At 36.3% G+C, this 15,117-nt stretch overlaps 1 protein-coding gene across 1 annotated transcript in view; it reads right to left on the bottom strand.

The window, feature by feature from the left end:
* ANKIB1 (ankyrin repeat and IBR domain containing 1) overlaps positions 1 to 15,117 on the bottom strand; it is a 129,033-nt gene that overhangs the window by 40,404 nt on the left and 73,512 nt on the right. Inside the window, exons 4-7 of the mRNA XM_023724655.1 lie at positions 14,504 to 14,712; positions 13,167 to 13,255; positions 1,828 to 1,972; positions 610 to 776 (exon numbers count right to left, since the gene is read on the bottom strand). Coding sequence (XP_023580423.1) covers positions 610 to 776; positions 1,828 to 1,972; positions 13,167 to 13,255; positions 14,504 to 14,712 — 610 coding nt within the window. The remainder of the gene's footprint in view (positions 1 to 609; positions 777 to 1,827; positions 1,973 to 13,166; positions 13,256 to 14,503; positions 14,713 to 15,117) is intronic.

Genomic DNA, 15,117 nt, shown 5'->3' with positions numbered 1-15,117 from the left:
CAGTTCAGTGACACTGACTACGCTCTTCCAATTGTGCTGTTATTCTCACTTAAGATGAAGGCTTACAGAACAAAATAGTTTCTCATTTAACAGTTACTACAAAGGTTAAAGGTTTATATTTTAAAGAGGAAAAGTTAAATTCTCTAAGCATTTTCTAGCCTATGGTTAACAGTTTGGTATTACAGCGTAAGTGCATGGGGCTTTGAAATCAAGAAGAGTTGAACTTTAATCCCATTTCTGCCATGCCCTAGCTGCAGAATAACCCTGTGCAACTTTTCTGTGCCTGAGTTTACTCACCTGTAAAATGGGGATAACAACAACACCCAACTCACAGCACGGTTGGGTGAAATCAATATACAAAGAATATTTGGCATAGTGTCTGGCACACATCAAGCACACAACTCTAACCTTTTGGTTAGCAGCCAAACACTTAAACAGTGCACCACCAGGGCTTCAAGCATACAATAAGTATGAACTATTACATATTATTTTTATTACTAAGAATATTGTCAAACTTACTATAATTTAAAGGCCTGATTCAATATACAAACTCTCTTTAAAAACTGTCAGAAAGGTGGTTAGGCTGATCCCAATTTGTCTTATACTAACCAGCAGAAGAGGTGTCCTTTTCCGCAATCCACAGCAGGTGCTCTCAGCAACGGGAAGCTGAGTGTATCAGATCCAGATGTACCTGACCCTTGTTTTGTTAGTCTGACTGCTCTTTCACAGCCGGGAGTAGGACACCATTTAATGGCAGGATTATTTTCAACAAAGGCCTTTTAAAAATAACAGAAAATATTTTAACTCTAAATTCTGACATAGAGTGCACCTATGGTAACTTACGTTAAAGCAAAAAAGAATGAAATAAAAGAGTTGTCAGTCTCAAGAAATATTTAAAACAGTACTTAAATGTACGAAAACCTTAGTAAGATGGAAAAAAAGGCAATTATCTCAGTAACAACATGATTTTTAAAATTTATGTTTTCTTTAATCTAAAAACCAGGTAGATGATAAAAAAGTAAAAATGCCAATTATTCACAGAGGATATGTAATTAAAAAATGTCTTCTTATACAATGTGCCACTTTTCTGATAGAATATAATTATTAATAGGATCTTATGTGATTATTAGATACATTAGCATAGTAAATTTCAAAATGGCACCCTAATAATACATAAATATCAATATTATGGTACTTTCTATATTAAAGAAACAATAGAACTTTTTTTTTTAAGTTAATATATTAGAGTTTAGACTAGGAAAATCTGTAAAAGACAGTTAAAATGTAGCTTTTAAATTCCAAAAAAAAGAAAATAATTTGCATATACTTTCTGAATAACTCCTGAATGAAAATAAAGAAGATAGAAAAAAGGATGAAATAAACATTCTAATTCATTATAAGAAACTACTACTAGGAAAAAAAAAGATCATAAATTGTTGAGTTGATAATCTTTATTTCGAAATACTTATACTTAGGAATATAAAATATAATGTCTTTTGGTAAATTTGAACATTATCTTGATTAATCAGATATAAAAGTACAATAGGCAAATCGATTTTTGTTCTGAGCAATAATTTTATTAGTTAACTAATAAATAACTACTTTACTAGTTAACTACCTTAGCCTTTCCCTTTCCTTCTACTATATAAAATAATGCTTTAGCTTAAAACTTTAATGCCACCATTCCTTTATTCAATTTTTTTTGAGAGACAAAACTCAGAGATCATTATTTTACGTTTTCAAAAATAAAACAAAAAAATACATAAAATCTGCTTTATAGGTTTAATAAAATTACAATTAAGAAATCAGACAGATAATTGTCTGTACCTTAATATCAAACTGTAGGTATCGTTTATCCATCTCTTTAGAAACTACACTTTCTATGATATCCACAGGCACAAGTTGGAAGCAATCATATGCGGGGCAGAAAATGTTGTGAGCTTCACCTTCCTGAATTTTCAGATTCAAAAACCTATTAAAATTATCAATTGACAGAAAAACAGTAAGGATAAAATTTATTTTCACATTCTAAGAAGCTTTTCTTTATAATGAATTTTATGTTAGAGTGTAATTAAAATAATACCAATGAATATCACAAACATAACTAAACACTTACTACCTGCCTAGAAATTCATTATATATATATACACACACGTATATACCAAAACCTAACCAAACCCACTGCCATCGAGACGACTCTGACTCAGAGCGACCTATAGGACAGAGTGAAACTGCCCCATAGGGTTTCCAAGGCCACAAATCTTTACAGAAGCAGACTGCCACTTCTTTCTCCTGTATATATAGACTATATCTATCTGTATATATACACATATATAAAAGGTCCTGTTTTGCTGTATCCTTTCTAAAAATGTGAAACTATTTATTTTTAACATTAAAAATTCAGAAAATAGTAACTTAGAAAGGTCACATTCAATTCTCATTGTTCTACAGCTTTAAATAAAAAGGAGCAATTGTTAGGTGCTGTCAAGTCAGTTCTGATTCATAGAAACCCTATGTACAACAGAATGAAACACTGTCTAGTCCTGTGCCATCCTGACAATCATTGTATTTCAGCCCACTGTTGTAGCCACCGTGTCAATTCATCTTGTCAAGGGTATTCCTCTTTTTTGCTGACCCTCTACTTTACCAAGCATGATGTCCTTCTCCAGGGACTGGTCCCTTCTGGTAACATGTCCAAAATACGTGAGACGAAGTCTTGCCATCCTCGCTTCTAAGGAGCATTCTGGCTGTACTTCTTCCAAGACAGATTTGTTTGTTCTTCTGGCAGTCCACGGTATATTCAATATTCTTCGCCAATACCATAATTCAAAGGCATCAATTCTTCTTCAATCTTCCTTATTTATTGTACAGCTTTCACATGCATATGAGGTGACTGAAAATATCAAAGCTTGGGTCAGGAGCATGTTAGTCCTCAAAGTGACATCTTTGCTTTTTAACACTTTAAAGAGGTCTTTTGCAGCAGATTTACCCAATACAATAAGTCATTTTACTTCCTGACTGCTGCTTCCATGGGTGTTGAGTGTGGATCCAATTAAAATGAAATCCTTGACAACTTCAATATTTTCTCCATTTATCATGATGTTGCTTATTGGTCCAGTTGTGAGGATTTTTGTTATCTTTATGTTGAGGTGTAATCCATACTGAAGGCTGTAGTCTTTGACATCCATCGGTAAGTGCTTCAAGTCCTCTTCACTTTCAGCAAACAAGGTTGTATCTATTATCTGCATAAAGCACAGGTTATTAATGAGTCTTCGACCAATCGTGATGCACATTCTTCTTCATATAGTCCAGCTTCTCGGATTATCTGCTCAGCATACAGACTGAATAAGTATGGTGAAAGGATACAACCCTGATGCACATCTTTCATGATTTTAAACTGTGCAGTATCCCTTTGCTCTGTTCAAACACCTGCCTCTTGGTCTATGTACAGGTTCCTCAGGAGCACAATTAAGTGTTCTAGATTCCCATTTTTTGCAATGTTATCCATAATTTGTTATGAACCACATAGTCGAATGCCTTTGCATATTCAATAAAATACAGGTAAACATCTTTCTGGTATTATCTGTTTTCAGCCAAGATCCATCTGACATCAGCAATGATATCTCTTGTTCCACGTCCTCTTCTGAATCCAGCATGAATTTCTGGCAGTTCCCTGTCGATGTACTGCTGCAAGCATTTCTGAATGATCTTTAGCAAAATTTTTTTTTGTGTGTGATATTAATTATATTGTTCAATGATTTCCATGTTTTGTTGGATCACCTTTCTTTGGAATGGGCACAAATATGGATCTCTTCCAGTCGGCTGGCCAGACAGCTGTCTTTCAAATTTCTTGGCATAGATGAATGAGCACCTCCAGCACTGCACTTGTTTGTAGAAACATCTCAATTGGTATTCTGTCAATTCCTAGAGCGCTGTTTTTTGCCAATGCCTCCAGTGTAGCTTGGACTTCTTCCTTTAGTACCATTGGTTCTTGATCATATGCTACCTCCTGAAATGGCTGAATGCTGACCAACTGTTTTTCACATAGTGACTGTGTATTCCTTCCATCTGCTTGTGATGCTTCCTGCATCATTAAATATTTTACCATAGAATCCTTCAAAATTGCAACTCGAGGCTTAAATTTTTTCTTCAGTTCTTTCAGCTTGAGAAATGTCAAGTGTGTTCTACCTTTCTGGTTTTCTAACTCCAGGTCTTTGCACAAGTCATTGTAATATTTTACTTTTTCTTCTCAAGCTGCCCTTTGAAATCTTCTGTTCAGCTCTTTTACTTCATCACCTCTTCATTTGCTTTAGCAAATGTTCAAGAGCAAGTTTCAGAGTCTCTTCTGACATCCATTTTGCTCTTTTCTTTCTTTCCTGTGTAATGACCTTTTCCTTTCTTTATGTATGATGTCCTTGATGTCATTCCACAACTTTTCTGGTCTTCAGTCATTAGTGTTCAATGCATCAAATCTATTTTTGAGATGGTCTCCAAATTCAGGTGGGATATACTCAAGGTCATATTTTGGCTCTTGTGGACTTGTTTTAATTTTCTTCAGCTTCGACTTGAACTTGCATATATGAGCAATTGATGGTCTGTTCTGCGGTTAGCCCTTGGCCTTGTTCTGACAGATGATACTGAGCTTTTCCATCGTCTCTTTCCACAGATTTAGTTGGTTTTATTCTTGTGTACTCCATCTAGTGAGGGCCACGTGTACAGTCGCTGTTTATGTTGTTGAAAAAAGGTACTTGCAATGAATAAGTCATTGGTCTTGCAAAATTCTATCATGCAATCTCCAGTGTCATTTCTATCACCAAAGCCATACTTTCCAGCTACCTATCGTTCTTCTTTGTTTCCAACTTTTGCATTACAATCATCAGTAATTATCAACGCATCTTGATTGCATGTTTGATCAATTTCAGGCTGCAGAAGTTAGTAAAAATTGTCAATTTTCTCATCTTTGGCATTAGTGGTCGGTGCGTAAATTTGAATAATAGTCATGTTAACTATTATTAATACAATTTCCCTGAAGGCATATGGCTATTATCCAGGATAGATCTTGAAATGTTCTTTTTGACGATGAATGCAACACCATTCCTCTTCAATTTGTCATTCCCTGCACAGCAGACCATATGACTGATTCAAAATGGCCCACAGCAGTCCATTTCAGCTCAGTAACGCCTAGGGTATCAATCTTGATGCGTTCCATTTCATTTTTGATGACTTCCAATTTTCCTAGAATTTTTATATATTCCACTTTCTGATTATTAATGGATGTCAGCAGATGTTTCTTCTCATCTTCAGTCAGGCCACATCAGCAAATGAAGGTCCCGAAAACTTGACTACATCCATGTCATTAAGGTCGACTCTCTCTACTTCAAGGAGGCAGCTCTTCCCCAGTTGTATTTTGAGTGCCTTCCAATCTGAGGGGCTCATCTTCCAGCACTAGATCAGACAATGTTCCACAGCTATTTATAAGGTTTTCACTGGCCAATTTTTTTCAGAGTAGACTGCCAGGTCCTTCTTCCTAGTCTATCTTAGTCTGGAAACTCTGCTGAAACCTGTCCACCAAGGGTGACGCTGCTGGTATTTGAAATACCGGCGGCAAAGTTTCCAGTATCACGGCAACATGCAAACCACCACAGTATGACAAACTGACAGACCCGTGGTGGGTACAGAAATTAACCATAGCTAATTCAAGAGAGTCTGATGTGGCAGTGGAATACGGCATACCTTTTTCAATTCTCCTTATATTTCATTGAAGAATATTAAAATGAGTTTTATTTACTATCTAGGCACACTAGAAAGAAAAGGGCATCCTGGAAAGTGGCAGGAATCTAGCCCAAGGTGAATTAAATGGTTAAGAGCAGGACTTTGAGTTAGAGAATTCCAAGTCTGTCAACAATAAGGTATGTGATCTTAAGCAATTTATTTGACCTTTCTGAGCCTCAGTTTTGTGATCTGTAAAACGGAGATAATAGCATACAATTCACAGGATTGTTGTATAGATTAAATGATATACAAAAACCAAACCAAAGCCACTGTCACTGAGTCATTTCCGACTCATGGTGACCCTACAGGACAGAGTAGAACTGTCCTATAGGGTTTCCACGGCTGTAAATCTATGGAAGCTGACTGCCACATCTTTCTCCCGCAGAGTAGCTGGTGGGTTCAAACTGCAGACCTTTTGGTTAGCAACTGAGCACTTATAATCACTGCTCTACCAGGTCTCCTAAGTGATAATGTATGTGAAATATCTGCATGGTGCCTATAGGACAATGTAGAACTGCCCAATAGGGTTTCTAAGGACTGGCTGGTGGATTTGAACTGCTGACCTTGTGGTTAGCAGCCGCTGGTCTTAACAACTGCACCACCAGGGCTCTGACATAGAATAAGAATTCATAAATCTGAGCAAAGATTATTATTATTTATGTAATACTGCTATAAAAATGACATGGTGCAGGTGTCTGACCTCCTCTAACTTCACAAGGGGGAAATAGATCAAGATCAACAGCCCAAGGCTGCTTCCTATGAGGTGGAGGTCAGACATACCTCCTTCTTGCCAGCCCTTTTTACCAATTCTTACAACATCTGTACCTCCCACAGGTACACTCTACTTCTCTGCTGAGTTCGATAATTCATTGCAATGGCCATAGAGAACTCACAGATAATACTCGTGATTATGGGGTTTATTAGGGAACTAACAGGTTATAATTCAGGTTCAGGAATGCTCGGGATACAGTTTTTCCATCAGGACAGTCCGTTCTCAGCCATGCCCACAGGCAGGTATCTCCCTGGCCCTTGGCCTCTTGGTCCCTCAGCCTGGCCTCTGCCCTGCTTGGGCAAGTGTTACAAAGCTCTTTCTGCCAGTAAGCCTTGGCCTGCAGGTGCTCAGCTCTAGTTCCGTGGGTTGGCAAACCCAGCTCCACCAAGTGTCTGGAGGCACCCTCCTCCAACAGCAAGCCTCCTGCCCGAAGGCACTCAGTTTTTTTGCTCATGGGCTAGGAAGCCCACCATGCCATCTCCTGCTAGTCACCTTCAGTCTCCTGTAGTTTGCGGCTGGTCTCCCGCCAGTCTCCTGGTTCTGCTGCCACCGTTTCTCTGCCACTGCTTCTCACTGTCAGCTCTCCCTCTCTGTCTTCCGTGTTACAGCTCCTACTCTGTCTCAATCTCTCAGTGTCTCCCTTTAAGCCTTGTGGATGGCAAAACTGACCAATCCCCTCATTAGGGTTCCATATACCTCATCTGCATAGTCCCACAAGTCATTTGGTGGGAGTTACAAAGACTATGGCTAGAAGGGCCAAATTAAGTAATTCACTGCAGTGCAACTGCCTATGGAAAAGCAAGAACCAAACAAACTTCTCAAGTGTAGATTACACTTGACTGAACACTTAAATCTTGAGACAATAAATGGAAAACCAGGCAATTAAGTCATAACTCTCTAGTCATCACCATCAACAGTTTGATTATTGTACTGACTACAATATCTTTTTCTTTTAATTCTCTTAGTGTTCTAATTCCACTGCACTTAACAAAAACCAAAAACATCTCATTGAGAACTCATCAGACCTGCTCCACTGCTCCATCTCCTCCTTCCTCCACAGATTCATCTTGGCACTTTAGAGAAAACGGAGTACCCATCAGGCACAGAAACAGAGTCCCTCTCTTAATGCCCTCCCTAACACACCTCTAACTTAACAGTATAGTTAGTTATCTTTGCCTTCCTCCCACTCACTTCAGTGAGGGAAGGGTTCCTCCTTTACTCCCAGGCTAATCCTCAAATCCTCTGGCCTGCTCTGGGAGCCGTACTATCCATTAGCCTATCCTCCATCTTTAACCTCTTACTCTCTCATGACTCTTACCCTCAGTATAATAAACATGCTCAAGTTTTCCTGATTCTGAAAACTCTTTCTCAACCAAATAATCCTTTTTAGCTCCACTTTCCTTTCCTTTGACATCAAAATTTCTTGACAAAATGGTTTATGATAGTTTGTCTTTCCCTCCTCAAGTCCCTTCCATTCACTTCTCAACCTGCAGTATTCTGGCTTCTTTCAGCTCTTCATTGAATGGTCAGCTCTCAACAAGGTCATAATAACTACTCATTTGCCCAATTTATTCAAGACTTCTCAGTTTTTATCTCCTTTCTCTTTTCTGGAACGCCAGACACTGCTGAACAGTTTCTTCTTTCAAATTCTCTCTTCCCTCTGGCTTCCAGGACTTGTTTTCTTGGCATCCTTTCCTCTCTGGTTGCTCCTTGTCCATCATTTCCCTAGTGCTTTTTCTCTCCTGATCACTTATATTTTGTTGTTCTCTAGGTTTTTATCTCGAAACTATTCCCTTTCCATCCCATACAGTCTCCCTGGGTGATCAAATTGCCCCTGACTTAAACTACCACCTATATGCTAATGGCTCTGAAATGTAGAGCCCAGATTTCTTTCCTTAGCCATTTCTTGTGATTACACACAGGATATTTTCACTTAAATGTCCTACAGGCATTTTAAACTCAACATGTTTAAAATCTTCCTCTCTGTATTCAATATGATTTAAAAACCACACACACTCCACAAAGCTGATATATTCCAAGAGAAAGGTATTCTGCACCTCAATTCTCAGTTAAAAATTACTCGAATTACTCTGATGTCAGGAAAAACATTTTGGCAGAGGCTAAGGATGGACAAAGCACTCAGGAGAATGATGTATATAGGAGCAGTTCTCAAGCGTGCTCTGTGGACCTGTGGGGGTGTCTGAAACCTTTTAGAGGTCAAAACTATTTTCATAATGATATCAAGACTTTATTTGCCTTTTTGGTTAAAACTGCCGGTGTTTTAGCATGATTCCAGGCAGCGGCGCCCAAATGTACTAGCAGTGTTTGTATTTTTCATTGCTTGGCACTTGCAGTTTAAAAAAAAAAAAAAGGCAGTTTCACTGAAGAATATCCTTGATGAAGGAATAAAAATTATTAACTATATTAAATCTCAAGCCTGGAGTTCACATTTTTTTTTAGGATTCTGTGTGAAGAAATGGGAAGTAAGCATAAAGAACTTCCAATGCATACCAGAGCATGAAGGTTGTCTCAAGGAAGAGGACTTAGGAGACTGTTCAAGTTGGAGGCAGACTCACCTGCTTTTTTCATGGAATACCATTCTACTCAAAAGAATAACTACAAACAATGATTATTTACATTTGGATATTTGGCAGACATTTTTTGAAAAATGAATTAAGTGAGCCTTTCACTTCTAGGAAAAAACTGACAGTATTTGCTGCCAATGATAAAAATTCAAGCCTTCAGAAAAAATTAGAATTTCAAAAAACTTTTATCCACTATTGTGAGCTTGACAGCTTCCCAAAACTTAAGAGACTTTTCTGATGAGGTTGGTGGTGATATATGAATATGAACGTGATTTTTTGATCCTATATAATGACACATGTCGACATCGGAAGATCTCCGTAACTCAGTAAACCAGTATTTTCCAATGAACTATGCTACAAAATCATGCATGGGTAAAAGAGCTATTCAAAGTGTGGGAGAGGCCAATGGATTTTAATGTAAGAGAGTACAAAAAGTCCATTGTCATGGTTTCAGATTTTACACTGCAACTAACCATTAAGAAACTACCATTTGTTGCATTTTTATGCGTATCAAAAAAGAGTATCCACTATTATCTAATAGACAAATATACTCCTCTCTTTTCTACCTATATATCTGCGTGAGGCCAGAATTCTTTACATACATTAACCAAAACAATATCTTGTAAAAAACTGCAGAAGCAGATAAGAGAATCCAGCTGTCTTCCATTAAGGCAGTCATTAAAGAAATTTGCAAAAATGTAAAATAATGTTCTCACTAAACTTTTTTTGGGAAAATAATTATTGTTAACACCCAATAAACCAAACCCACTGCCATGGAGTTGATTCCGACTCATAGCGACCCCATAGGGTTTCCAAGGCTGTAAATCTTTACGGAAGGAGACTGCCACATCTGTCTCCTACGGAGCTGCTGGTGGTTTCAAACCGATGACCTTTTGGTTAGCGGCTGAGCGCTTTAACCACTGTGCCATCAGGGCTCTTAGTGTTAATTAAAAAAAACACCGTTTGCCGTCGAGTCGATTCTGACTCAAAGCGACCCTATAGGACAGAGTAGTAACTGCCCCACAGGGTTTCCAAGGAGCGCCTGGTGGATTCGAACTGCTGACCTTTTGATTAGCAGCCATACCTCTTAACCACTATGCCACCAAGGTTTCCTTATTATTAATAGTAAATGTTATTTATGTTAATATATAATGGGCTTATTATTTTTATTTTAAAATGAGTTAATATATATTAATTTCTCACTGTTAATTTCTAATATAGTGTATATATATCTAAAGATATGATACATATAACAAGAGCTCTTTGGAGTCATCAACAATTTTGAAGAGTATAAAAAAGTTAGAGTTCCTTTTTTCACATAACAGGAATCTCTTTCTTTGAGCCATGAATAGGTTCCCAGGAGAGCTGGATATAAATTATCTTAATACTTATAGTTCCCTTTGAAAATGCACAGTTTGCCTTGACATAGTTACTATATAATAATGTCTTGAATTTTATGTATTCTAAATACATCCCAGCAGATTTAATTATCCTAGGGACTTAATGACAGAACCGATAAGACCACCTCTCTGTGAGGCATGTTATTAATCCTCATCAAGATTAAATTTCTCATTAAACTTATGAGCAGAGCATAGAGTTGATGAGTATCAGCAAAAGACATAAATGCGGGGCACATTTTACCTATATTTTTATCCTGTAGGTCAGCTTCACAGATTATATCATAGATATTGTATCATAGATAGTTTCTGCTTATTACCATGCTTAGGAAAATGATAATAACTACAATTTGTTGAGTGGTTACTGTGTGCCAAACCTTGTTCTAAGCACTTACATATTAACTCTAAGCACTTATATATTAACAATAATCTGACAATAATCCTATGAAGTACATACCTTTTTTTTTTTTTTAAAGTACTTACTATTATAACCATTTTACAGATTAGGAAATTGAGGCACAGGGAGGTCACTATCTGCCTGAATCAACAACTAATAACAAGTAATAATAATAAGTAGCAGAGCCAGAATTCACAACCTGGCAGGGCAGTTTATTTCCAGAACCTGAGCTCTTATCCTCAATATTAGGAAGGATATTATAGACTGGGTAGAAAGTAATAACTTTCCTTTCATTTAAGCCTTTGGCATAGCTGCTTCAAAGCATCTGGCTGGACTAAAGAGACAGGGAGTTGGGAAGATTAAGACTGACGTGCTTTCAAATAATCTAAGGACCTTTAAAAACTTCCTCATTTCTTAGTAGAGGAGTTTCTTTTTTATATGTCTTTAGAAGGTCTGCAATTAATTTAAAAATGATTTTAGCAATATATGAACCACCCAACATGGAACTTGTTTCACTGTGCCTGATGTGACAACAACTACCTGGCGGGGGTGGGGAAGAGAATCCTAGGTAGGCTGGTAATGTACCATGGCAAACAATAATTAGATCTTTGATATTTAAATCTTAACATAAACTTTTCATGATCAGTCTGTGATAAGTATGGGAGATGGTTCCTGTGATATGAGTTTGGTGAGGAAGGTCAAGAAGTTCAAAAACATTCAAGTAAACCCTGGGGGGCTCAGCTTTCCCTTACAAATCAAGGCCAACAGTTGTAGAACTCAGGTAATACTCCCTTATGTAAGAGTTAACAGATTAAGCTAAATAAAGTACTACACCTGGGGAGGATTTTCTGCCTCCAGAAATGGGCTGAGGATCGCTTTGGATTGTGAGCTCTAACCCTTGCCAATTTGTTTACCTTTATCACCTGTACTCATGTGACCCTGAAAACCACTACGGAGCAGTTCTACTCTGCATACATGGGGCTGCTATGACTTGGAATTGAGTCTAGTCCATGTTTTAAAAGAACGACCAGATATTCTTACTGATTCTGACTTTTTTAAAAAAAGCAGCTGTTTTCTTTCTTCCAAATGAAATCTGACTTCATTCCTCAATTTGGAAAACAGATAAAGTATACTCAAAATAGATCTAGAGTAAATGAAAGAAGATCACTGGTTGCCTACAGATTGAGGGGTGGTCGGTAGGGAGAGAAGGGAGGTAGAGAAAGAAGGGAGTGAGGGATTTCAAGGGAAAGTGAGGAAACTTTTGGGGTTGATGCATATATTCATTATCCTGATTGTAGTGACTGTTTCACAAGTATATACGTATGTCAAAGCTTATCAAATTATCTACTTGAAACATCTGTAGTTTACTGTACGCCAATACCCAACAAAGTTGTTCAAACAAAACAAAAAAACAAAATTTGCTCAGGTTCCTGCTCTCTCACTCTAGCAACTTACACTTGATACCCAGCACTCCAAGAAAAAATAGTTGGAAAACTTCTGATTTTTAAGGTTTCATTAAATACTAATGACACGTTTGACTTATATAATGAATTAGTAGAGTTCTGTGTCTGCAGTGATAATATGATACTGTATTGCTTGTTATACTTATTTTCTCTCATTATGTTTACAAAACCTCCTTTGAAAAGCACATTAAAGCAAAGTTAATGGGTGGTGAGAAAGTATACATTTTGGCAACATAATGGGAAGGAGCATAGAGATAAACATGAGAAGTGAGATAAATTTTCCACTTGTAATATATACCCAACCATGCCTAGCAGAAACATTAAACTTTGAATTGATTACAAAGGAATTTTAAATATCGATATTCTTACAGATTTTCAAGACTATTTGCTTGTCACAAAAAGTTCAGAGAAAGCACAAAAACATGCATAAAATTCTTGGGACATAAGATAGAAGTGATTCGTGATATTTAGGTCTAGGCTTAAAATTTACATTAGGTGTAATATAAACTAACAACTAAGAAAACTTGTTTTTGTCTACTTGTTTTGTTCCAAAATGTACCTTACATTAAGCTAGATAACATGAATTAGAAGTAGATGGCAAGGCATCAAAATACAAAAACAAACATGTTCTTCCTTAATAGTAAATTGTAACACATTTCAAGGTAACTTTCAAACAAATATAAATAAGCTCTATCATCAATTATCGAAAGCAACTTAATTTTATTCTCAAATTAGAATGCTATCATGCAGTAAAAAATGCTAAGCTGTTTATATACTCACGACTCCCAACATCCTCTACAAAAGTCATGTCCACAGGGCATATCCACTGGGTCTTCAAATACAGAAATACTGCACATACAAATGTCACACTGGAGATGAAGAGGAACAATTATGTACACAAAGTCATACTTTGGAAGAAAAACAATAAATTCATTTTGTTCTTTAGTTTAAAAGCAAAAGTAGACTACTAAAGTAATTATAAATTTTAAAAGTTAAGTGTTTCAAAGTTACGAGGGAAGTTAAAGTTAGTGTGCCTACCTTTGACTGAACCACATACACCACGTGACATATTATAGGATTTAAATGTTTTAATGCAAAAATCAAACTCTTAAATTCCAAATTTATGTATTAAATTTATCAGCAACTGTACATTTGGAAATGGAAGTATAAGAAACAAATCATTACAATCTATTCAGGTCAAGATCAAATTGTATGTTGCAAAATAACCACTTCAGTATCACATCCTTCACTCGATGCTTACCCCAGAAAATCCACAAAAATATAGTCACTTTGTGTTTTCAGTACAGCAGCTCAGGATATTCAGAGTAGCCATTTAAGGTTATCTACTCAGGGACCCCCCCACTACAAAACTATGTATCTTCTCAATGATAACTTATGAGAAGCAAACTTCATAATATTACAGATGCCAGTTGTAGAGGTAGGATTGTTTTCCAAAAAGGCCTAGATAAAATGAGCAGAGCTTTCATATTTACCACATATTCTGAGTGGTTAAATCATTCAAGAAATGTCAAAATTTCCTATAATAGAACACCAATGGTATGTCAATTAAAAATCCAGACAATGGCAGTATTATTTCTCAATAAAAAGGAAACATTTATTATGGAAATATATCTAGATGAGAAACTCTAAAAGCTTTACTGAAATATATACATTATTATTAATATGTCATAGATGTTTAAAAATTAGCTTTCAAGAAATTATAAAAAATGTTCTCCTATTTTTGGTTTAAAGTGCTTATCACAAACTCTTTCAACTTTTAATTATTTCGGTATGTTATGTTTAAAACTTTAACAGGAGCTTTTAAGTGAAAATATAGCTGATGGATTTTCCCAAACTTTTTTTATGTTTTCTGTTTTGAAATGAGCAAGGAAAACCTTTTGTTTTTTGATCTGTAGTTCAGAGATCACAAAAAATATTCAGTGATAATAAATACTTGCCAAAGCATGAAAATAACTGAACACTTTAAGAAGGGGATAGGATTTAATTACAAGATTATACCAGAGGCTTCATGAAATAAGATTATGTAAATTAAAAGTTAAAAGACAAAAAATAAAAACAAAATTATGGGAAGTACATCAATGCACACCAAACCGTACCAAACTTGTGTCCAAATCCCCAGGAGATAAACTGATCTCATCCGGAGAGGTGACAGAAGAACGTGTAGTCCTTGGAGTTCTTGGAGAAGGGAGCGTGTCCCATGCATTATACCCAGTTGGCGGTGGAGTTGGCATTTGAACACCTGATCGCTGGCAGCAGTTCTCTGGGTTGGACATCCAAGCTTCAAGTAACTTCTCCCTGTCCCAGTCTTTAAGAAAAATGGAATGAATATTTCTCAAAAAAAGAGAAAATTTGTTGATGTTTTAAAAGCTATGTAATAACAAAAGAAACATTGAGGATACATTAAAAAAAATAAAATCACTTGAGGAAGAAAAATTGTTTATATTGAAGCAGTAATAGCAAATGAATATCTAGGTATTTGTTTCTATTAATATTTTTAAACAGAATTTAAACTCTTACAGCCTACTGTAGTCTACAACAAGGTCAATATTTAACAATAAGGTCAACATCCCCACTAATTTCTACTAATAATCAAAAGAAGTGATTCACACATTACTTTCGGAATCTGTTAAATTTTTGTTTATGTAGGTTTAATTTCATCTTTTTACTTCTTCAAGAAAAATATATAATTTTTTTTTTTTTTAGGGTACGC

This window comes from Trichechus manatus, unplaced genomic scaffold, assembly GCF_000243295.1.
Source record: "Trichechus manatus latirostris isolate Lorelei unplaced genomic scaffold, TriManLat1.0 scaffold00253, whole genome shotgun sequence".
Taxonomy (NCBI): Eukaryota; Metazoa; Chordata; class Mammalia; order Sirenia; family Trichechidae; genus Trichechus; species Trichechus manatus.
Note: the sequence above shows the minus strand (reverse complement) of the source record. Positions and strands in the feature narration are given on the sequence as shown.